We start from the raw sequence: 25,769 nt of genomic DNA on the forward strand, positions 1-25,769 counted from the left end.
TATTTACATGCCGATTTAAGCTCTGACATTTTTGTCAGACATACTCTAGTATGTGAAGAGTCTAATTGGGCTATTATCTCATTTTGGAGAAAAAATAAAGTTTTTCTGATTTCCTGAAGAAAGGGCACCAGCGAGATGGCTGTCTCCCAGACAAAAACAGTCACATTATTTTGTACACACTCTCGCAGTTAGAAATCGATAAAAAAATCACTGAGGATTTGATTGCGTGCCAGCCTATTATCACCTGTCAGCCGGCTTCCAGTCTGTCTGCCTCTTTACCTGTCTGTCTGTTTTCCTGTCTGTCCTCGACCTCTAGCCTGTCTCTCTCTTTCCCTCTTGTGTTTTTTTTTTATTACTGTACTAGTACTGACACTACTGTAGATCTGCACCACATTGTTGTGCAAACTGGCAGTAAAGTAGATCCATATAGTTTTTTTGTAAATATTTTTTAACATTTTGTTAAGGGTCTCAGATCTCAGATCCATGTCCTGCTTGCCCTCCTTATTTTCTTTCATGGGCTGTTGATTTCCCCCCCGTTTTTTCTTGTTGATTTGTTGTTGTTTTCACTGTTTATTTATTTAGCTGTTGGTAGTCATGGCTTCCAGTTCCCACCTGAGGTTATGTGGGAGTTCCCACTGCTCCATACTGTACTGAATAACTGCTAGCTTGCATAGCGTCTTCAGACTAGGACTTAAGTCTAATATGTACAGGTCTTTAGAGTTGCCACCTCCTCCAAAGAGGATGATACGATCTCCCACCATGCAACAGCACATCAGATACATCCCTGAACACGAGCCTCTCCCCTTGGGTTCAATTTTCTTCCAGGAGAAGGTCTGTGGATTTAATTTCCACATATCATATCATATCCACCAAATATGTACAGCTCTCCTTTGTAGGCAAAGGCTGAATGATAGTAGCGTCCTTCTGGAAGTTGTGCAGAAACGACCCAATAGTTTGTCTCTGTGTCAAACACTCTGAAGTTGTTGGACACAGCACACAGGCCCTCCCTGCCCCCAAATACCAACATCTTTGTCCCGATGATGGTGGCAGAGTGACAATCTGAAGCAGGTGGAAGAGTTCCTCTGGTGTTAATTAAAGACCAAACCATTGTGGTTGTTTCCAACTTGCAGATTTCATTGGTGCGTCCATCCTTCAAAAAGAAGAAAAACATAAATGTGTCCCCTCCAGTATAATATTTACTTTAGTTTTTATTTAAATAAAGTGTATTGAAGAACAATCCCATGACCCTATTTGCTCCCTCTGAGGTGTGTTGTCTCTGCTCACATTACTGAGAAATAAAAATGATCCTCAATAGGATGAAATCCACTGAGGTCTGCTAAAGTGTGTTTAATGAAGAATAAACAAAACCACATAAAAACATGATCATCAAGAGAAGGAGGGGAACTCGCTCTCATATTCTCTGTCAAGTGGAAATCTCTTACGTCCAAAACTATTCATTTTCAGGATTCAAATTCAAAAATAGCAAAAGTAGCAGATCTACAAGCTCAAAATGTGTCGCTTCACACTGCTATTTGAGCTTGTAGATCTGCTACTTTTGATGCTTTTGTGTGACGCTGTAGTATGATCAAGTAGGGCGTTAATTTACAAAAAAACAAGTAAAACTATTAGTGGGGCGGCGTAGCACGACAATCGTTCACTTTTGTGATTAAAGCGCCAAATTTGGTAGAGGTGTTGATCGATAATCGATATATTGGGAACAAATCTGGATATTGGGCCATCACAAATTCTCACCCTTGTGGGCGTGGCAGCCATTTTTCAAATTGGCCACCAGCGGTTGATCAAATCTTCCTAATGTTTGTCGGAGTAGGCCGAAATGTTGCTCAAGTATGTGAGTATGAAGGTGTGTAATAATAATAATAATACATTTTATTTGTATTGCACTTTACATTTGAAACAAACCTCAAAGTGCTACAGTACATAATAAAACAGATAACGAAAACCATTTGCAAGAGAATCAAAAAAATCAAACAGTCTAAAACAGGATTAAAACATGTTTAAAACAAGTTTTAAAAGGAGAGACAGGGTTATTAAAACCGGCTTAAAAAGCTAACCAAATGCTTTGTTAAAATGGTAGGTTTTTAGTGCTCTCTTAAAAGTGTTCACAGTTTGAGGAGCTCTGAGATGGTCTGGGAGTGAGTTGTGTGGTGTGTTCATGCCAATTGCCTAAAAGGGGACGTTGCAATGGGAGTGGCCTAGATAACAGCAATATTATGGGAGAATTGTTCAAATGGTGATACAAGCGGGACAAGTCATCTTTGGGGATCACGCTTCGATATGCTTATATGGAGATAAGAGGTTTCTGTCCGACAACAACGATATACCTATTTTTTTCTGAAAAATCTCCATTCCATTTATACACTCTCAGACTTACAGACCTGTAAAAGTCCATTTGGTTTCTAACTATTAATCGTTTAGCTGGGGACCCCCCTGAACCCCCTCAAGGACCCCCTGGGGTCCCCGGACCCCACGATGAGAAATCAGAACAGTTTTTTTTTTTGTTTAGGAAACGGGCTCCCTGCGCTCGTCTTTCCACCGAGACATCGTTTGTTTACATCCGGGTTGAAAAAAAAAAAGATCTGTGGATCGTCGAGAATACTCAAAATGAAGTAAAACCACTGGCATTGGCGGATGAATTTATGAAATAATACCTGGCTATGAATGTGTAACAGTGTGAGTGTGATGTATGAGTGTACAGACATTACGGGTCCATTTGGTTACATTTGTATACACTAGCACAGTTAGAAATAGATGAATAATCACTGAGGATTTGATTGTGTGCCAGCCTATTATCACCTGTCTGTCTGTTTTCCAGTCTGTCCTCGGGCTCCAGCCTGTCCGTCTCTTTACCTGTCTGTCTGTTTTCCAGTCTGTCCTCGGCTTCCAGCCTGTCTGTCTCTTTCCCTCTTGTTGTTTGTATTTCTTATTTTATTACATTGTGTTACATTGGTGTGAAGGGAGCCAAAGGTAACCACGTTGCTATGGTATCCGGCACTGTTGTTCCAGCATGTTCAACAAACCACTTTGTGGCTGAACTGCACATAAACGTTATGTTGACACTACTGTAGATCTGCACATAAACGTTATGTTGACACTACTGTAGATCTGCACATAAACGTTATGTTGACACTACTGTAGATCTGCACATTAACGTTATGTTGACACTACTGTAGATCTGCACATAAACGTTATGTTGACACTACAGTAGATCTGCACCACATTGTTGTGCACACTGGCAGTAAAGTAGATCCATGTTGTTTTTTTGTGAATATTATTTTACATTTTGTGAAGGGTCTCAGATCTCAGATCCACGTCCTGCTTTCCCTCCTTATTTTATTTTGTGGGCTGTTGATTTTTTTCAGATTTTCCTTGTTGATTTGTTGTTGTTTTCACTGTTTGTTTGTTTATTTATTTAGCTGTTGGTAGTCATGGCTGCCAGTTCCCACCTGATGTTATGTGGGAGTTCCCACTGCTCCATACTGTACTGAATAACTGCTAGCTTGCATAGCGTCTTCAGACTAGGACTTAAGTCTAATATGTACAGGTCATTAGACTTGCCATATCCTCCAAAGAGGATGATACGATCTCCCACCATGCAACAGCACATCAGATACATCCCTGAACACGGGCCTTTCCCCTTGGGCTCAATCTTCTTCCAGGAGAAGGTCTGTGGATTTAATTTCCACATATCATTGTTCAGGTTCAGGTTTTGCTGGTTACGACCACCAAATATGTACAGCTCTCCTTTGTAGGCAAAGGCTGAATGATCGTAGCGTCCTTCTGGAAGAAGTTTTTCAGAAGGCGTGCTCAGCCAACAATTTGTCTCTGTGTCAAACACTCTGATGTTGTAGACAGTCCCCTGGTCCCCCGAGCCCCCAAATACAAACATCTTTGTCCCGATGATGGTGGCAGAGTGACAATCTGAAGCAGGTGGCAGAGTTCCTCTGGTGTTAATTAAAGACCAGACCATTGTGGTGGGGTCCAACTTGTAGATGTCATTGGTGCGTCCATTCTTTGTCAATCCTCCATGGATATACATGATCTTCTCCAAGACACAGGCTGAGTGTTCAAACCTCTCCTCTGGAACAGTCCCAGATATCCTCGGCCTGAACCATCTGTGTGTGTCCACATCAAATGCATAAGGCACATTGTAGTACTTTCTGTATCCATTGGTTTCTCCCCAGATGTAGACGATATCTTCTATAAGCACAGCTGTTTGGCCAGAGCGCAGGGAGGGAGCGTCATGGAGACGTTCTCCTCTTTCAGTTGCCACCGGTGGTAACTTCCTCCAGCATAAAGACACTGTGTTGAAGATGTACACATCAATCTGAGTATCATCGTCCCTTCCAAAGGAGTACAGCTTGTTTCCCACGGCAACAACATGACGACGGCCTTTATTTGGTGCTTCATTGAGATTAACGGTCCACTGCATCATTTCACACATCAGCAACTTAAAGCTGATTCATTCAGACGTCTGTAAAAGAATGGAGTTCTACTTTGTGTGAGACCACTTATATAAGTACAGCAGCACAAACATCATGGGACGTTTGTCCAATCCATGAAGCAGATGCCCATCGTTCTCCCATATATGGTAACGTGATCATCGTAACAACCGTAGAACTGCAGATCTTCCCCCTGGCACCACACTCCCACACACAGAGATTTGTGTAATTTATAGAGATTTTGAAATTTGAAATGTTATAATGTAAGTTAAAATTGGTCCTAATATGGAGTCATACGTCATATGTACCTCCTCATCATCGTTCCCAAAGTGTCCAGCTTCCTGGCCCTGCCCTTAAGTGCCAGGGACCCTAACCCTCAAATATAGTATAGTATGGTCAAATATAGTATAGATCTCAACTATTTCATGTAAAGGACCCCTAAATGTATGTATTTGGCCATGGAACCCGAACTGAAAACATGTAGTGCCAACTGACCCCCATAACATTTTCATTTTTTGCGTTACATTTATTTCAAGATAAAAAAAATAATTAAAAAAAATAGCTGATCTACAACATTTCAGTGGGTTAGGCACATTGTGAGCTGTTAGATTGTCTATTTTCAAATAGCCGATGTACAGGGTTAAAGTAGTTCAACTGGTTTTGATGCCAAACACAACGTTGAATAAATGTGAATAACGATAGCATAATGTAGTTGTGTTTTCCATCATCACACCAACTCGTCATCATGTTCATGTGTTTGTTGTTAAGTAACTTCTCTTCTCTTCGGGGCGCTCGGGTGGCGCAGTGGTTAAGTCCCTGCCCTCCACCACGGAGGTTGTGGGTTCGAATCCACCGCGGTGCATCCGGCTTTGTCGAGCGTCTACACAAACACAATTGGCCCGTGTTCAGGGGAGGGAAGCCGGGAGGGGAGGGTGAAAAGCAATTAATTGCGATTGGTCAGGGCTGGGTTGGAGCTAGGCGGGGCTTTTGGAGACAGGGTTTTTTACGCGAGAAGCTCCTCCTCGTGAGGAGGAGGAGGGGCTTTGATGCGAGGCGGCGAGAGGAGGAGGAGGAGGAGGAGGAGGAGGAGGAGAAGGCGCGAGGCGGAGCTTTGACGCGAAGCGGACCTGGCTTTTGTTGTTACCCCCGACATAGCAACCAGGAAGCTACGCTAGGGGAACACTGAACACACGTTCACTCGCACACGTGATAATAGTTATTGTCCATGACGGAGGCGCGCCGACTCAGCAGAGCTTGAGGCCGAGGAGGCACGCCCGAGCGCCTCTAGGTCGCTATTCGAATCAGCGCCGTTGTAAACCGATAGGGTGAGAATAGATCTTTTCATGGGTTATTATCCACGTGTGCGTGTGTGTCGTGGATAAGGTAAAACAAATGTTAAAAGCCAGAACACAATAAAATTATCTTAACAGTTATGCTTTCAATAAACCAAATTGAAAGCATGAGCATGCGTCCGTCCGCACGAGCGTGCGCTTGTGCATGCGTGCATGCACACGCATGCACGTTCATGTCTATGCACGTCTTAGCACGTAGTGGGACTTGCATTGCCCTCTAGTGTTGGTTCTACAGAATTGCATGGGGGGGCGGTGAAAACGAGCGCCCCTTTTTAAATTTCCCTGGAATGCCAATTTCCCTGTAACATATACACTGAAGAGCGTAATGCTGCACTCTATAGGTAATACTTATCCTCAATCTCACTCTCTCTCTCTCTCTCTCTCTCTCTCTCTCTTTCTCTCTCTCTCTCTCTCAGACGGGGAGTGCCCTGTTACTGAACAAACTCTCTGTAGCATCAGAATATATAGAAGTGTTTTTTTTTTAACCTGTGCGCTCGCCACCAGCTCCAGCATGTCGCCGGGTTTGCACATGGTCAACAAAGTTTTGGCGGAGTACACGTTGAGGTCCTGGTTCTCCTGCAGCTTGGAGAAGATGCACTCCTGGGAGCAGAAGGCGGAGTACTGCACCTCCTGCACCGCCACGGGGCCCTCCTCCTCCTCCTCCTCCTCCTCCATGTGCTCCTTGGTGGTGAAGCCGCAGTGGGACGTGGGCGTGCGGTCGTCCAGCTCCTCCTCCTCTTCGTCTGAGAAGAAGTAGGCACACCGACCCGCAGCTCGTCCTTCTCCAGCCCAGAGGATCCCCTGTGGGATCTACAGCTCGCTGTAGTTCAGGTCTGTGAGATCTGATCCAGTTGGTTTTCCCATCAACGACTTGACTTGAGGCATGGACTGCACTGTCTGGGAGATATGGAGAGAGGGAAGAAAGGAGGAATGGAGAGAGAGAGAGAGAGAGGGGGGGGTAGAGAGAGGGAGAGAATGACTCAGTGACCCAGACATGCTCCATAACAAACCCTCACCTACAGAGAAACTCTAGATAGATGCCCCTCCCCCTCAGCCAGCTGGTTCTGGGACTCTGGACTGTACACACATACAAGCAGAAGTGCAGATGGGGGGGGGGGGGGTGTTACGACCAGTTCCGGGGGCACAGCCACCAGACAGAAAACCCACACTATAACCACATTACAGTGGGTGGCCAGTGACTTTGACCAGTTTCACTTTCATAACCTTTGCATCATGCATGTCACACTAACAGAATGCGGGACACACAACACCAATGTTTTTTATAAGGTGGATTGTGGAAGTTAAATGGTGGATTTGTGGATAGGGCTCTATATGAACAAACTTGTTATATCAACAAAACGCATCGCATTCTGTTTGTGTGACGCAAAGTGTTTTGAAAGTGAAACTGGTCCAAGTCACTGGCCACCTACTGTATAAGAAGGGGAAGAATGTGAAAAAAAAGATACCTGACACATTGGAAGGAATCAAACCAAAACGAGAGCAAATTGGAGTTGAAAACCCCAAAAGTGAGCACAGTCTTGCGATGGAGAAAGGCCACTATATCAGACATGGCTCCCAAGAGAAGACTGCACACCCTCTGCACACAAGATGAGATGGAAACTGAGCTACACTTTCTAACTACCTACTGTACCAAGACATCATACTTCCCACAGATTACAATCACCAAAGGAGAGTTTGAAACATGACTAATGACAACAACAAAAAACATTCCCCATATCTGCAACTATGGTCAAACACAGCAGCACAATCTGTGAGCTGTTGTGACAGGAGAAGGATGTCTAATGAAATACAACCACCTTAAAGACAATCTGTGTGTATTCCAGTTAGTTTATTTTATTAGTTTATTAGTTTACTTTTGAATCTACTGTACTTGACATTGAAGTTGAATTGTTACACGGCTCTGTATATACAGTACATTTATTTATTGTAGTAGGCCTGTATTATATTATAACACTGCTTTACACTTGCAGTAAACGCACATTTCTCATAGAGAGAGAGAGAGAGCGAGAGCGAGAGCGAGAGAGAGAGAGAGAGAGACTCTGAGGCTCCCGTCAGTAGATACAGCACAACACTTGTCAGCAGTCACCTAGATGGAGAGAGAGGTAATCTCTCTCTCTCTCTCTCTCTCTCTCTCGTTACAGAGCCAACAGAGTGAGCTCCGCTAAAAAAAAAAAATCAATGATTCACTCCCTTCACACCCATTAGTCAATCATTCATTCTAGTGGGCTTTAAAACAGCCTCACAGAGGAGACCAAAGAAAGACCACAAGAATGCTTACAGTCCTCTGGGTTTAGTCCCTTTAAATAGAGGAGAAACAATAGACCAATAGAATGGTTACAGTCCTCTGGGTTTAGTCTCTTTAAATAGAGGAGAAACAATAGACGAATAGAATGGTTACAGTCCTCTGGGTTTAGTCCCTTTAAATAGAGGAGAAACAATAGACCAATAGAATGGTTACAGTCCTCTGGGTTTAGTCCCTTTAAATAGAGGAGAAACAATAGACCAATAGGTCCATTATTGGGTCATTTAAACACGCAGCGCAAATGGGAGAGAAACAGGAGGTAAAGTGCAGGTACCTGTGAGCTCCCCAGACAAACAGTTAAACATCCTTCTGTTCCATGGACGCTTTGACTCACATGTTCCCTTCATTGGGTTCCTTCTCTTCTCCTCCTTCTGTCTCTCTTCTTCTCCTCCCTCTGTCTCTCACTCTCTTCTTGTCACAGTCCTGTGTGTCTCTCTCTCTCTCTCTTCTTGTTACAGTCCTGTGTCTCTCTCTCTTCTTGTTACAGTCCTGTCTCTCTCTCTCTCTCTTCTTGTTACAGTCCTGTGTCTCTCTCTCTCTCTTCTTGTTACAGTCCTGTGTCTCTCTCTCTCTCTTCTTGTTACAGTCCTGTGTCTCTCTCTCTCTTCTTGTTACAGTCCTGTCTCTCTCTCTCTCTCTCTTCTTGTTACAGTCCTGTGTCTCTCTCTCTCTTCTTGTTACAGTCCTGTGTCTCTCTCTCTCTTCTTGTTACAGTCCTGTGTGTCTCTCTCTCTCTTCTTGTTACAGTCCTGTGTCTCTCTCTCTCTCTTCTTGTTACAGTCCTGTGTCTCTCTCTCTCTCTTCTTGTTACAGTCCTGTGTGTCTCTCTCTCTTCTTGTTACAGTCCTGTGTCTCTCTCTCTCTTCTTGTTATAGTCCTGTGTCTCTCTCTCTTCTTGTTACAGTCCTGTGTGTGTGTCTCTCTCTCTCTCTCTCTCTCTCTCTCTCTCTCTCTCTCTCTCTCTCTCTCTCTCTCTCTCTCTCTCTCTCTCGTAGTGTCAGTTACAGTTGAAAACTCACTGTCAATGTCAATCATTCTACAGTGTCAATGGAGGACAGATCGGGCTGAAACTTTGCCCGAATATGGAGATGACTGACGTCATAGTACTGACATCATAGCAGTGATGTCAGAGACTGTCCAATGACGTCCGAGATCCACATGGAAGCCACACCCTGATTAAAACTCCATCTTGTTTATTATCTACACCAGTCCAACGGCAAAGGAGATTATGTTTTCGACCCTGTCTTGTCTGTCTGGTATGTCTGTCTGTGTAAACTCCCCACAATCTATTTTTTTTAAAGATTTTTTTTGGGAGTTTTTCAGCCTTCATTGACAGGACAGTGGGCTGACAGGAAACAGGGAGAGAGACGGGGGGGGGGGGACACAACAAAGGTCGTCGGGATCGGGAGTCGAACCTGCGACACACTGTCAAGCTGGATTACCAGCATATGTGGTTTGAGCCTGGACCGCTAGGCAATCTTTTTGTGTTTATTTTTAAGGTAGATATATTTATATATATTTTTAATCAAAAATAAAAGTGCTTAAGTGCGTCTGTGGGGTTTAGAAATGTTGAACCAAAGAAAAGTTTATTGTAAAAATAACGGTTTTGGACATACAAGGTTCCCATACGACAGTGACGCTATAGCCTATTGGAAGTCAATGGAGGTTGGATTGGGCGGAAACGTTGCCCAAATATGGAAATGACTGACGGAGCACATTATCTCCTGGTGGAGATAATGTGCTCCACTGAGCACATGCCACCTTTCTAGTTATTTATTTTATTGTTTAATGTTCTATCAGTCATGGCTGCCAGCTCCCACCTGAGGTCATGTGGGAGTTCTGACTGCTCCAGACCGTACTGAATAACTGCCAGCTTGCATACAGTCTTCAGACTAGGACTCATGTCTAAGACATACAGGTCATCATATTTGGATCCTCCAAAGAGGATGATACGATCTCCCACCATGCAACAGCAGCCACGAGACATTTCAAATGGGCCGTTCCCCTTGGGCTTAACCTCTTTCCAGGAGAAGGTCTCTGGATTGAATTTCCACAGATCATTCAAGTTGTGCACGTTTCTGCCACCAAATATGTACAGCTCTCCATTGTAGGCAAAGGCTGAATGATCATAGCGTCTTTCTGGACGAAGCTTTGCCGAAGGCATGTTCAGCCAGCTGTTGGTCTCTGTGTCAAACACTCTGACGTTGTTGTCCTGGTACCCTCTGACCCCCCAGCCCCCAAATACAAACATCTTTGTCCCGATGATGGTGGCAGAGTGACTATCTGAAGCAGGTGAGGGAGTTCCTTTGGTGTTAATTAAAGACCAGACCATTGTGGTGGTGTCCATTTTGTAGATGTCATTGGTGCATCCATTCTGTGTCCATCCTCCATGGATATACATGACCTTCTCCAAGACACAGGCTGAGTGGCAGTGTCTTCCCTCTGGAACAGTCCCAGTAATCCTCGGTTTGAACCATCGGTGGGTGTCGACATCAAATGTATAAAGCATCTTGCAGTACTTTCTGTCACACTCATACCCTCCCCAGATGTAGATGATATCTTCTATCAACACAGCTGTGTGGGCCCTGTGAATTTTTGGAACCTCAAGGTGACTTTCTCCTCTTCTAGTTGTCACTGGGGGCAACGTCCTCCATCTCAGAGACACTGTGTTGAAGACGTTCACATCAATCTGAGAATCATCGTCCCCTCCAAAGGAGTACAGCTTATTTCCCACGGCAACAGCAGCATGAAGAAAGTCTTTATTTGGTGCTTCATTGAGATGAACGGTCCACTGCATCATTTCACACTTCAGCAACTTAAAGAGGATTCATTCAGACTTCTGTAAAAGAATGGAGTTCTACTATGTGTGAGACCACTTATATAAGTACAGCAGCACAAACATCATGGGACGTTGTCCAATCCATGAAGCAGATGCCCATCGTTCTCCCATATATGGTCAAGTGATCACCATAGCAACCATAGAACTGCTGATAGAACCAAGATTTGTGTAATTTATAGAGATTTTGAAATATGTAAACTTAAATGTTATAATGTAAGTTAGAGTTGGTCCTAATATGGAGTCATACGTCATATGTACCTCCTCATCATCGTTCCCACAGTGTCCAGCTTCGTGGCCCTGCCCTTAAGTGCCAGGGACCCTAACCCTCAAATATAGTATAGTATAGTCTATAGTATAGATCAGTGGTTCTCAAACTTTTTCATGTAAAGGACCCCCAAATGAATATGTATTTGGCCATGGAACCCGAACTGAAAACATGTAGTGCCAACTGACCCCCATAAAATATTAGGTTTTTGCGTTACATTTATTTCAAGATAATAAAAAAAAGAATAAAAAATAGCTGATCTACAACATTTCAGTGGGTTAGGCACATTGTGAGCTGTTAGATTGTCTATTTTCAAATATCCGATGTACAGGGTTAAAGTAGTTCAACTGGTTTTGATGCCAAACACAGCGTTGAATAAATGTGAATAACGATAGCATAATGTAGGTGTGTTTTCCATCATCACACCAACTCGTCATCATGTTCATGTGTTTGTTGTTAAGTAACTTCTCTTCTCTTCGGGGCGCTCGGGTGGCGCAGTGGTAAAGTCCCTGCCCTCCACCACGGAGGTTGTGGGTTTGAATCCACCGCGGTGCATCCGGCTTTGTCGAGCGTCTACACGAACACAATTGGCCCGTGTTCGGGGGAGGGAAGCCGGGAGGGGAGGTGTGAAAAGAAATTAACTGCGATTGGTCAGGGCTGGGTTGGAATGTGTTTACGCATACACGCATGCTCATTCATACATTCATAAAATACACCATATGGTAGAATGTATTTCTTATTAAACAGCCTATAGGTAGATTTCAGTAACATGATCAATCACTCACTCTCTCTCTCTCTCTCTCTCTCTCTCTCTCTCTCTCAGACGGGGAGTCCCCTGTTACTGAACAAACTCTCTGTAGCATCAGAATATAAAGACGTTTATTTGTGGGCGGTGAAACCGCCCCTATAAGTGAGGTTTGGATATTTGTACAACAAATCCTGCGCTGTGATTGGCCAAAAATGTACCCCGCCTAACCCTGCACCGTGATTGGCCAATCACAGTCTATTCAGGACTGTGATTGGACAGTGTCACATGACACATGTGCATAGCCCTATATAAGAAACCATAACTTTAAAAAAAACATAAATTCGTTTTTTTTAAGTTATGGTTTCGTCCATCATAAAGAGTGTTTCAATAAATGTATTTATTTTTTGTACATGATTGGTTGACTCCATTCAGTATTGTGATTAGCTAGCAAGACACCGCCCACTTCACACAGGGTGTGATTTTTTAAAAGATTATCAGAATATATAGAAGTTATTTTTTTTTAAAGATTATCAGAATATATAGAAGTGTATTTTTTTAACCTGTGCGCTCGCCACCAGCTCCAGCAGGTCTCCGGGCTTACACATGGTCAACAAAGTTTTGGCGGAGAACACGTTGAGGTCCTGGTTCTCCTGCAGCTTGGAGAAGATGCACTCCTGGGAGCAGAAGGCGGAGTACTGCACCTCCTGCACCGCCACAGGGCCCTCCTCCTCCTCCTCCTCCTCCTCGTCCTCCATGTGCTCCTTGGTGGTGAAGCCGCAGTGGGACGTGGGCGTGCGGTCGTCCAGCTCCTCCTCCTCTTCGTCTGAGAAGAAGTAGGCGACACCGACCCGCAGCTCGTCCTTCTCCAGCCCAGAGGATCCCCTGTGGGATCTACAGCTCGCTGTAGTTCAGGTCTGTGAGATCTGATCCAGTTGGTTTCCCATCAACGACTTGACTTGAGGCATGGACTGCACTGTCTGGGAGATATGGAGAGAGGAAAGAAAGGAGGAATGGAGAGAGAGAGGGGAGGGGGGGGGGGTAGAGAGAGGGAGAGAATGACCCAGTGACCCAGACATGCTCCATAACAAACCCTCACCTACAGAGAAACTCTAGAGAGATGCCCCTCCCCCTCAGCCAGCTGGTTCTGGGACTATGGACTGTACACAAATGAAAGCAGAAGTGCAGATGGGGGGGGGGGGGGCTGTTACGACCAGTTCCGGGGGCACAGCCACCAGACAGAAAACCCACACTATAACCACATTATAGTGGGTGGCCAGTGACTTTGACCAGTTTCACTTTCATAACCTTTGCATCATGCATGTCACACAAACAGAATGAGGCACACACAACACCAATGTTTTTTATAACGTGGATTGTGGAAGTTAAATGGTGGATTTGTGGATAGGGCTCTATATGAACAAACTTGTTATATCAACAAAACGCATCGCATTCTGTTTGTGTGACGCAAAGGTTTTGAAAGTGAAACTGGTCCAAGTCACTGGCCACCTACTGTATAAGAAGGGGAAGAAAAAAAAAGATACCTGACACATTGGAAGGAATCAAACCAAAACGAGATCAAATTGGAGTTGAAAACCCCAAAAGTGAGCACAGTCTTGCGATGGAGAAAGGCCACTATATCAGACATGGCTCCCAAGAGAAGACTGCACACCCTCTGCACACAAGATGAGATGGAAACTGAGCTACACTTTCTAACTACCTACTGTACCAAGACATCATACTTCCCACATATTACAATCACCAAAGGAGAGTTTGAAACATGACTAATGACAACAACAAAAAACATTCCCCATATCTGCAACTATGGTCAAACACAGCAGCACAATCTGTGAGCTGTTGTGACAGGAGAAGGATGTCTAATGAAATACAACCACCTTCAACACAATCTATGTGTATTCCAGTTAGTTTAGTTTATTAGTTTATTAGTTTACTTTTGAACCTAGTCAACCTACTGTACTTGACAATGACATTGAAGTTGAATTGTTACACGGCTCTGTATATATAGTACATTTATGTATTGTAGTAGGCCTGTATTATATTATAACACTGCTTTACACTTGCAGTAAACGCACAGAGAGAGAGAGAGAGAGAGAGAGAGAGAGAGAGAGAGAGAGAGAGAGAGAGAGAGAGAGAGAGAGAGGAGAGAGAGAGAGAGAGAGAGAGAGAGAGAGAGAGAGAGAGAGAGAGAGAGAGAGAGAGAGAGAGAAAATTATAAAAATGCTGCTATTAATTCACATTTAGCCTTCATAAAAGTGAATCTCACAACCTGTCTTCTATTTTAGAGAGTGAGACTCCCGTCAATAGATAGAGAACAACACTTGTCAGCAGCAGTCACCTTGATGGAGAGAGAGTTAATCTCTCTCTCTCGTTACTGAGCCAACAGAGTGAGCTCCGCTAAAAACCCCAATCAATGCTTCACTCCCTTCACACCCATTAGTCAATCATTCATTCTAGTGGGCTTTAAAACAGCCTCACAGAGGAGACCAAAGAAAGACCACAAGAATGCTTACAGTCCTCTGGGTTTAGTCTCTTTAAATAGAGGAGAAACAATAGACAAATAGAATGGTTACAGTCCTCTGGGTTTAGTCCCTTTAAATAGAGGAGAAACAATAGACGAATAGAATGCTTACAGTCCTCTGGGTTTAGTCCCTTTAAATAGAGGAGAAACAATAGACGAATAGAATGGTTACAGTCCTCTGGGTTTAGTCTCTTTAAATAGAGGAGAAACAATAGATGAATAGAATGGTTACAGTCCTCTGGGTTTAGTCCCTTTAAATAGAGGAGAAACAATAGACCAATAGGTCCATTATTGGGTCATTTACACACGCAGCGCAAATGGGAGAGAAACAGGAGGTAAAGTGCAGGTACCTGTGAGCTCCCCAGACAAACAGTTAAACATCCTTCTGTTCCATGGATGCTTTGACTCACATGTTCCCCTCATTGGGTTCCTTCTCTTCTCCTCCCTCTGTCTCTCTTCTTCTCCTCCGTCTGTCTCTCACTCTCTTCGTGTTACAGTCCTGTGTCTCTCTCTCTTCTTGTTACAGTCCTGTTTCTCTCTCTCTCTTCTTGTTACAGTCCTGTGTCTCTCTCTCTCTCTCTCTCTCTCTCTCTCTCTCTCTCTCTCCTTGTTACAGTCCTGTGTCTCTCGCTCTTCTTGTTACAGTCCTGTGTGTCTCTCTCTCTTCTTGTTACAGTCCTGTGTCTCTCTCTCTCTTCTTGTTACAGTCCTATGTCTCTCTCTCTTCTTGCTCTCAGCACAATGCTCTCTGCTTCTCTCTGAACAGCCTGCTTCAGTACCATGGAGAGCTCCCCGTCACCACTGAACCAATCACAGACGCAGAGTCTCCTTCCTTCCGTCAAAAAACAACATCCAATGAGGTGTGAGTACAGGGGGGGTGGGCAGCTGTGTGGCATGTCTTTTGTTTTGTCAGAGAGAGAGAGAGAGAGAGAGAGAGAGGGGGGTTGGAATTCTCTACAATGTTCTTGGCATTTCAAGGCAACATTTACAGCTGATAACCATATATCAGTCATGGGGAGTATGAATATAACAGAGCTCTGTGCTGCATTGAACTCCATTCCTTTCTGCATCAACACATTCCCATGAGGATTGTGTTGAAGTCTTTGCTGTCTGCTTGAATAGATTGTTGTATATGTATGGTCATAGGTGTCTCTCTCTCTCTCTCTCTCTCTCTCTCTCTCTCTCTCTTTCTCTCTCTCTCTCTCTCTCTCTCTCTCTCTCTCTCTCTCTCTCTCTCTCTCTCTCTCTCTCTCTCTCTCTATCTATCTATCTATCTATCTATCTATCTATCTATCTATCTATCTATCTATCTATCTATATATATAGATATGTATATATAGATATATATATATCTGCCTCGTAGTGTCAGTTACAGTTGAATACTCACTGTCAATGTCATTCATTCTACAGTGTCAATAGAGGACAGATCGGGCTGACACTTTGCCCAAATATGGAGATGACTGACCTCATAGTAATGACATCATAGCAGTGATGTCATGGACTGTCCAATGACGTCTGAGATCCACATGGAAGCCACACCCTGTTTAAAGATTATGTTTTTGACCCTGTCTTGTCTGTCTGGTATATCTGTCTGTGTGTCCATGACTAAGGAAGTAAATTACCCCCAATCTTCCCCTTGTTTGATTTTTTTTAAGTGAAAATAAAAGTGCTTAAGTGCGTCTGTGGGTTTCATAAATATTTAACCAAATAAAAGTATTAATAGGAGATTGTAAAAGTAACGTTTTTGGACGCCACCTGACAGTGACACTACAGCCTATTGGAAGTCAATGGAGGTTGGATTGGACGGAAGCGTTGCCCAAATATGGAGATGACTGACGTGCCACACCTCCTGGTGGAGATAATGTGCTCCACTGAGCACATACCACCTTTCTAGTTATTTATTTATTTTATTCTTTGACTTCTATCAGTCATGGCTGCTAGTTCCCACCTGAGGTCATGTGGGAGTTCTGACTGCTGCAGATCGTACTGAATAACTGCCAGCTTGCATAATGTCTTCAGACTAGGACTCATGTCTAAGACATACAGGTCATCATATTTGGATCCTCCAAAGAGGATGATAAGATCTCCCACCATGCAACAGCAGCCACGAGTCATTTCAAATGGGCCGTTCCCCTTGGGCTTAACCTCTTTCCAAGTGAAGGTCTCTGGATTGAATTTCCACAGATCATTTAAGTTGTGTACGTTTCTGCCACCAAATATGTACAGCTCTCCATTGTAGGCAAAGGCTGAATGATCGTAGCGTCTTTTTGGAAGAAGCTGTGCAGAAGGCGTGTTCAGCCAGCTGTTGGTCTCTGTGTCAAACACTCTGATGTTGTTGTCCTGGTACCCTCTGACCCCCCAGGCTGGGGCTGGGGGCAGCCCCCAAATACAAACATCTGTGTCCCGCTGATGGTGGCAGAGTGACAATCTGAAGCAGATGGCGGAGTTCCTCTGGTGTTAATTAAAGTCCAGACCATTGTGGTGGTGTCCAACTTGTAGATGTCATTGGTGCGTCCATTCTCTGTCCATCCTCCATAGATATACATGACCTTCTCCAAGACACAGGCTGAGTGGTACAATCTCCCCTCTGGAACAGCCCCAGTAATCCTCGGTTTGAACCATCTGTGGGTTTCGACATCAAATGCATAAAGCATCTTGTAGTAAGGGCTGTTGTAGTTCCCATACCCTCCCCAGATGTAGATGATATCTTCTATCAACACAGCAGTGTGGACCCAGCTCATGTAGGGAACCTCAAGGTGACGTTCTCCTCTTCTAGTTGTCACTGGGGGCAACTTCCTCCATCTCAGAGACACTGTGTTGAAGACGTTCACATCAATCTGATAATTTTTAGATTTCCTACCAGAACCTCCAAATGAGTACACCTTGTACCCCACGGCTACAGCAGCATGATGCTGGTCCTTATTCGCTGCTTCTCTCAGTGCAACATTTGACTGCACAGCAACACTCTGGATAAATACTGATGTTCAGAATCCTTTTAAAAGAATGTAGTCTTATTGCATGAGACACCACTTATATTGGAGGCCATTCTATGACATCCATCATCTATGACGTCAGCACTATGACATCAGTAGTGTGACATCATAGATTCTCCATTATTAACATGGGGTGTGGGCGTGGTTAAAAGACACAAAACTTGACTTTAGGCAACGGATCATACTTGTCCGTCCGTCCGTAGGTGAAGGAAGTTCCATGATACTTTTCCTCCTCACATATTGTATATTTTAGGGTGACAGATGCCTATTGAAAACGATTCCTCTCTAGTTATGTAATACCAGCTGTACCCATTGTACACATTATGTCTGTTGTACCCGTTGTCACGGTACTTAGTGCAGTACCCATTATGATAGTTCTCTGGAGGCCAGTCTATGACATCAGGACCTCATATCGATGACATCAGGGAGCTCCATATATGGGGATTTGTGAATTCATACTGTGTAAATTAATCAAATAATCATTAATTTGTTTTATATATCAATAAACAGATTTTTAGAATTGACTATTGATTAGTCTGATTAACCACTTAAGCCAACAATGTTGTGCAGTTAAAGCTAAAATAGCTGATCTACAAGCAATGTGACATGTTGTGAACATGTAGATTGGCCAGTGTTGGGACTAACGCGTTAGAAGTAACGCGTTACTGTAACGCCGTTAGTTTTTTCAGTAACTAGTACTCGAACTCATTATTTTTTTAATTCAGTAACTCAGTTACCGTTACTACATGGTGCGTTACTCCGTTATTTTTTATATAGTATTTATATATACAGCGAGGCGAACAGTGACTGAGAATTGTACTTAAGTACAGTACTTGAGTAAATGTACTTATTTACTTTACACCAGTTTGTGTCACCTGCGGAGACCCGCTGTGGGCGGTTGACTTCCTGACCGGTTGACAATGACACGGCAGTTCATTCATTATCACCGCAAATCAGGCACATTTCAAATCCTCTGCTTTGCAAGCTCGCTCGCTCTTTCTTTCTCTCTCTCTTAACAGCGTGTGTATTTTTCTGGGAGAGAGAGAAAGAAAGAGCGTGTCACACTCACACGCTGTTAAGTTACACCTATTTCCTGTTAATAATAACCAGTGTAAAATGTGCTGCATTGGGACGTAAATGGGAGACACTTTATTGTGAAGGTATGACCGGAAAAACAGAGTTGTTTTTGCTGCTGCGTAGTTGTTGCGACATATTATATCTGTTGTCTGCACGACAGTCAGACAGAGACTGCGGTCCGGTTATATTATATCAAGTTGTGTATTTAACAGTCAAACACAAGTTGCGTTTTTTCGAGTTAGAATATGTCTCAGACACTAGGCTAATCGAGGGCACTTGTGAGTAAAGTTTAACAACAATGCAAGTTGAAGATGAAATATCCAACACAGATGCGTATATGTCACAGGGAAAATGGCATTCCAGGGAAATTGACAGGGGAGCGCTTGTTTTATAGGCACGGGGCGGTGCTGCGAGGCGGGGCTTTGATGCGAGGACGACGACCACAACAACAACATACTAACCAGGAAGCTACGCTAGGGGAACGCTGAAAATAAAATGGATAATATGAGAGAAATACTCAAGTAAAGTACGAATACCTCAAAATTGTACTTGAGTAAATCTACTTTGTTACTTTGCACCACTAGTACAAGCCTCAGTGGCGCACTTCGATAATCATTGGACTCCCCACCCACTTCCACTGGGAGCCGGGGTTTGACTCCAGCTTGGGACATTACTTTTTCAAACAACCGCGGACTACTTTTTTTTCGCTGATAAAGTATAGTTTTGGACCATGACGGAAGGCGCTCCGACTTAGCAGACCTTGAGGCCGAGGAGTCGCGCCCGAGCGCCTCCAGGCGCGAGTGCCCGCGACGACCGGCCGATGGTCTGCTAGTCGACTTAAGCGCCGTCCGAGTTATGTACCGATAGGCACAGAATCGTAAATGATGTTGTGTGGGGACTGCGTTTGCCCCAAGTGCCACTCACTGCACTAACATAGCCTGCCAGGCCCGCCCCCTGGAGTGTGTGTGTGTGTGTGTGTGTGTGTGTGTGTGTGTGTGTGTGTGTGTGTGTGTGTATGTGTGTGTGTACACGCGCGCGTGTGCGCATGCGTGTGTGCGTGCTGGTTTGTGCATGCGTGCGTGTGTGGTGTGGGGCTCATGTCTGGCTTGCATTGCCCTCTAGCGTTGATTCTACAGAATTGCATGAGGGGCATGAAAACAAGCGTACCCCTTTCAATTTCCCTGGAATGCCATTTTCCCTGTAACATATATACTCTTAACAGCTAGGCTACTGCAACTGTGGCATCCAGGTGAAATAGGCATCAACTGCCTATAAGGCTCTGCCACTGCCTAACTATACAGTATAACCTCCTGTGAGTTAGTAGTGGTCTATAATTTATTACCCTAACAGCTGATCCACGTTAGGATTAATCTGAAATGCCCATTTTTTTTGCAGTGCCCTTTGATTAGAAAATGCGTTCAAGCGCAATTGATCATTGAGAAACCATTACGCACGCAGCATGTGCAAATGGTAATGTAGGTAATTAATGTATTTGTGCAAGATGACCCTGCTACTGTATATAAAATTTGTATATTACTCGTTCATCATGGTTCATGTTCAAATAGCTCAATCAAAAATATAATGCTGTAGGCCTAAGTGTTAGGCTGTATTTACGCACCTGCTTGTAATTAATGCTTAAACATAATTATGACCGGTATTTTTTATCAGATGTCCGATAAATTTGAATCATTCCGGACATTGGGACCAGCAGATTACAATCCTATAGTGCGACCCCTGGTATAGACCACATTGCTTAGCAGAGTTCAGTGATGCAAATGCATGTAGAGTTGATCAACAGATTGTATTATTCTCCAATGCAATAACAGTACTGAAATGAAGGCTATAAGGGCAGTAATGGGAGCCTTTTTTTTTTAAGTAACTAAAAAGTTACTTTTCACAGTAACGCATTACCTTTTGGTGTAAGTAACTAGTAAAGTAACTGAGTTACTTTTAAATGAAGTAACTAGTAATGGTAACTATCTACTGGTTTTCAGTAACTAGCACAACACTGAGATTGGCTATTGATTATTTGTATTAACTGGTGTCCTAGTGGCCTTTCTTTGTAGAGTTTGCATGTTCTCCCCTCACAGCACATGTGAGGGGAGACTTTAATTAACACCTCTGGTGTTAATTAAAGTCCAGACCATTGTGGTGGTGTCCAACTTGTAGATGTCATTGGTGCGAAGGAAGTTCCATGACACTTTTCCTTCTCACACATAGTGTATTTTCTAGGGCGACAGATGCCCATTGCAAACGGTTCCCCCTTGTGAATTTATACTGTGTAATCTAATCAAATAATCAATCATTTGTCTTATATATCAATAAAATGATTTTTAGAATTGACTATTGATTAGTCTGATTAACCACTTAAGCCAACAGTGTTGTACAGATATAGCAAAAAAATAAGCTGATATACAAGCAATCTGACATGTTGTTAACATGTAGATTGGCTATTTTTGCTACAACTGATTATTTGTATTAACTGGTGTCCTAGTGGCCTTTCTTTGTAGAGTTCTCCCCTCACAGCACATGTGAGCTTGTGTGACACTGGCATGAAAAAACATGTGAAAATAATAAAAGTAAATAATTTCCTGTCCAGGGGGATTGAAATAAACAAACCATATACTTGGCAAAAACAGGAAGAATAAATGGGTAAATAATGGTTGAACATTTAACAACTACGTGTAGTGTATGTATGGAACAAATATGTTTGGTTGTTTTCAGTAAACATCCATTCATTCAGTGTGGTGCATGGCTAATTTTATAGGGGGCGCTGTGAGAAAAAGCAGCAGGTATTGTAGCCAATAGTTCCAGAAAGTGATAGCTGATTGTTCCAGGAAGTGAGGTAGGAACACATATCCAAGGTATATTAAAAGAAGGTACGGTCAACTATGTCATTTTCTCTAGCCAGCAGTTCCAGCTAGCAGATGTGTCACAATGGGAATAAACCACATGAAGAAAAGCAATGTCAACAAAGTGATAATTCACAAAGTGTAGCTAGATGATTTTAAAACCAGGCCCACTCTTCCTTGTGAGGTTTAAACATGGATCGGATCCAACTTCAAGCTTTTCACTGTTTTATCCTTGTAGAGAGTGACCTTACAAAGAATTAATGAATGCACAATTGTTTTGCAACCTTTGTAAAATACTCAACTTATAAATAAATGAAAGAAGACATCACACATTTATTTTCTGCGTTGTTTTCTGCTGGGTAGCTTTTCCATGTGCACACTGTATCATTATAGGAGGCATCTAAAGAGCACAACGTATGTTTCTGACTGTACAGTAAGTATGGGCTATGTCAATCACTCACAGCCTGACAACCTGAACCAAACCTCCATACTGCTGAGCCAGGAACGATAGCTGGCGCTGTTTAGATGCCTCAATAACATTATATGCTCATTGAAAAACGAGTGATCAGTGTGTGTTATTTTATAATCCTGAACAGATTATATAACGGTCTCAATCATTCAGAAATATAGTTTGTTCATAAGCTGGTCCAGCTGGCTCTTATTGACTGCAATGTATTTCATCAAACGTCCGGTTCCAGTTTGCCTCCCATTGTGCATCAATGCATCAAGGGTGCATCAATGGTGCATCAATGGTTCATGTCTGGCGTTGGACACGGCCCTTCCTTCATTTTAGTTTCCTTGCTGGTAACCAGGAAGTAGTCCAGGAACTTCAGGAAGTGAAAAGAGTGTGTTTGCTGTGTTTGGTCAAAGAAACTCTTTACACCCACAACTATAATTTAACATGGAAGTAGATGTGTTGACTTTAAATCATTTAATATGGAGGTAGATGTGTTGACTTTAAATCATTTAATATGGAGGTAGATGTGTTGACTTTAAATCATTTAATATGGAGGTAGGTGTGTTGACTTTAAATCATTTAATATGGAGGTAGATGTGTTGACTTTAAATCATTTAATATGGAGGTAGATGTGTTGACTTGTTGTCCTTAAGAATGGAAGCATTGTGGAAATAATGGGATATTGTGATGGTGGATATTATGGAATTTTTTGTAAAGGAGGCCGATGCACACCTCCAGGGTTGGCGACAGGTCCGTAAGTCAAAAAAGTATAAATTATGGAGGGGATCTCTGATGGTTAGGTCAAAGAATGGGACCCGCACACCGTCTGGAACTTGCAAAAAAAAAGTAGCTCTTTATTTCGACGTTTCGGTCGTTAGACCGAATCAGGACAGACTATGATGGATATTATGGACAGAAACAGAAATCAACAAAAGAACAAAGGAATCGTCTGGAGTCTCCTGAGGATGGGTGAGAGGAGTTTTATCTTTATGTAATGCATTGATGTTTTCTTTTAGGACTTCTGGGGATTACTTCTTATTTTTTTACATACTGTGTGTGTGTGTGTGTGTGTGTGTGTGTGTGTGTGTGTGTGTGTGTGTGCGCGTGCGCGCTGTTGGACATATGGAAATGTAGAACGTAATGTATGTTGAACAGCTCACTTTAGGATGTAGGCTTGAAATTATACTATCACTTCATTTGCCTGAAGAAGGATTATGATATTGACTGGTTGAAATGACGCTGGGGTTGCACTGGAAGGCTTGCAGCAGGCAGAGGCCTTTTGTGGTTTTACATATCCTGTATGTGAGCTGCACCCGCTGCCTACAGTAGGTGGCCAGTGACTTTGACCAGTTTCACTTTCAAAACCTTTGCATCATGCATCATGTCACACAAACAGAATGCGGCACACAAGTTAAAACACCAATGGTTTTGATCATGTGGATTGTGGAATTTAAATGGTGGATTTGTGGATAGGACTCTATACGAAAAAGAAAAAAAAACTTTAAAAAGAGAAATCTCACTTTAAAAACCCCTTTGTGACTCAACTCATAGACATTTTTCAGAACTTTGAACTTTCATCTAAAAGAAACCTTATTGCCTGTTCATGTTGTCATGAAAACCACATGAGAAGGTCCTAGTCTATCACTGGTAAACATATAACTAGATATATTGTTCCTGAAGAAACAATGTGGGCTCGCTTTAAAGCCAAAAAACTGTAGTTATATAAAGTACAAATGCAGTTTGACTTTGTATATCTGTCTTTGTGTTGTGTGTGGGTGTATTCTTGCCTCTGGTTGATCAGATTGGGAGCACCCGTTATCATTCTCCTAATTGTCATCAGTTACACACCTGCTTGCATAGCTGATGGTAGTAAGGGGATGGAGGGGTATAGGGGGCGGGAGTGATGGGTGCGGGGTGCTCCCCCTGGATCGAGTGTGTGTGTGTGTGTGTGAGAGAGAGAGGGGGGGGAGGGGAGTTATGTTGAACAATACACACCATTAGAGTTGAATTGGAGCTTGAAATTTACAAGATTATTGCCATCAAAATGTCACCTTTTTACACAAATTCTGGGGGAGCCTGGGATTGAACAGGGAACCTTGCAGTTGCCATCCGGCCGCTCTACCGGCCACTCTACCCCTGAGCGACTGCCGCCCCCTGTACTCACACTTTCAAAAGACTGTAAAGCTTTTTCCAAAATAGCAGATCTACAAGCTCACAACGCATCACATTGTAGATTGGCTTTTTCCGAATAGTCAAAGTATGACAGAGGGAGGGGTATGTCATGTGGTGTGGGTGGTGGGGGGGCGGTGGACTATGGTGTGTGTGTGTGTGTGTGTGTGTGTGTGTGTGGGGTTGTGTTAACTCCGGGAAGAGCCGCGCCAGAGGACTGCATGGTGAGCTTGCCATTAGAGACACTGGTCAGGCGCAGCATGCTCGACCTGCCCAACTTGGTTGTGGCGTGCCCGACCTAGGTTGTAGTGTGCCCGAAACGTTATGTTGACACTACTGTAGATCTGCACATAGACGTTTTTTTGACACTACTGTAGATCTGCACCACATCACACTGGCAGTAAAGTAGATCCATGTTTCTTTGTGAATATTATTTTACATTTTGTGAAGGGTCTCAGATCTCAGATCCACGTCCTGCTTTCTCTCCTTATTTTCTTTCACGGGCTGTTGAATTTTTTCAATTTGTTCTTGTTGATTTGTTGTTGTTTTCACTGTTTATTTATTTAGCTGTTGGAAGTCATGGCTGCCAGTTCCCACCTGAGGTCATGTGGGAGTTCCCACTGCTCCAAACTGTACTGAATAACTGCTAGCTTGCATAGCGTCTTCAGACTAGGACTTAAGTCTAATATGTAAAGGTCTTTAGATTCGCCATATCCTCCAAAGAGGATGATACGATCTCCCACCATGCAACAGCACATCAGATACATCCCTGAACACAGGCCTTTCCCCTTGGGCTCAATCTTCTTCCAGGAGAAGGTCTGTGGATTTAATTTCCACATATCATTGAAATCTGAGTTCAGGTATTGCTGGTTACGACCACCAAATATGTACAGCTCTCCTTTGTAGGCAAAGGCTGAATGATCGTAGCGTCCTTCTGGAAGAAGTTGTTCGGAAGGCATGCTCAGCCAACAGTTTGTCTCTGTGTCAAACACTCTGATGTTGTTGTAGAGCGCCTGAACGCCCCCAAATACAAACATCTTTGTCCCGATGATGGTGGCAGAGTGACCATCTGAAGCAGGTGGCAGAGTTCCTCTGGTGTTAATTAAAGACCAGACCATTGTGGTGGTGTCCAACTTGTAGATGTCATTGGTGTATCCATTCTGTGTATATCCTCCAAAGATATACATGATCTTCTCCAAGACACAGGCTGAGTGGTCGAACCTCGCCTCTGGAACAGTCCCAGATATCCTCGGCTTGAACCACCTGTGTGTGTCCACATCAAATGCATAAAGCACATTGTAGTACTTTCCGTATCCATTATTAGTTCCTCCCCAGATGTAGACGATATCTTCTATAAGCACAGCTGTGTGGCCAAAGCGCAGGGAGGGAGCGTCATGGAGACGTTCTCCTCTTTCAGTTGCCACCGGTGGTAACTTCCTCCAGCATAAAGACACTGTGTTGAAGACGAACACATCGTCCCCTCCAAAGGAGTACAGCTTGTTTCCCACGGCAACCGCAGCATGAAGACGGTCTTTATTAGGTGCTTCATTGAGATGAACGGTCCACTGCATCATTTCACACATCAGCAACTTTAAGTGGATTCATCCAGTGTTCTGTATAAGAATGGAGTTCTACTTTGTGTGAGACCACTTATATAAGTACAGCAGCACAAACATCATGGGACGTTTGTCCAATCCA

At 43.4% G+C, this 25,769-nt stretch overlaps 1 protein-coding gene across 1 annotated transcript; it reads right to left on the minus strand.

The window, feature by feature from the left end:
• Nucleotides 1–3,430: 3,430 nt before the first annotated feature.
• On the minus strand, nt 3,431–25,642 carry LOC308103062 (kelch domain-containing protein 3-like; the record flags this gene model as incomplete). The annotated part of the gene is made up of 2 exons (XM_080452910.1): nt 3,431–3,464; nt 24,669–25,642. 2 exons carry the CDS (start codon nt 25,640–25,642, stop codon nt 3,431–3,433), a joined length of 1,008 nt encoding a protein of 335 aa, XP_080309036.1.
• Nucleotides 25,643–25,769: the final 127 nt, after the last annotated feature.

Source organism: Gymnoscopelus braueri (genome assembly GCF_963280865.1).
Source record: "Gymnoscopelus braueri genome assembly, chromosome: 16".
Taxonomy (NCBI): domain Eukaryota; kingdom Metazoa; phylum Chordata; class Actinopteri; order Myctophiformes; family Myctophidae; genus Gymnoscopelus; species Gymnoscopelus braueri.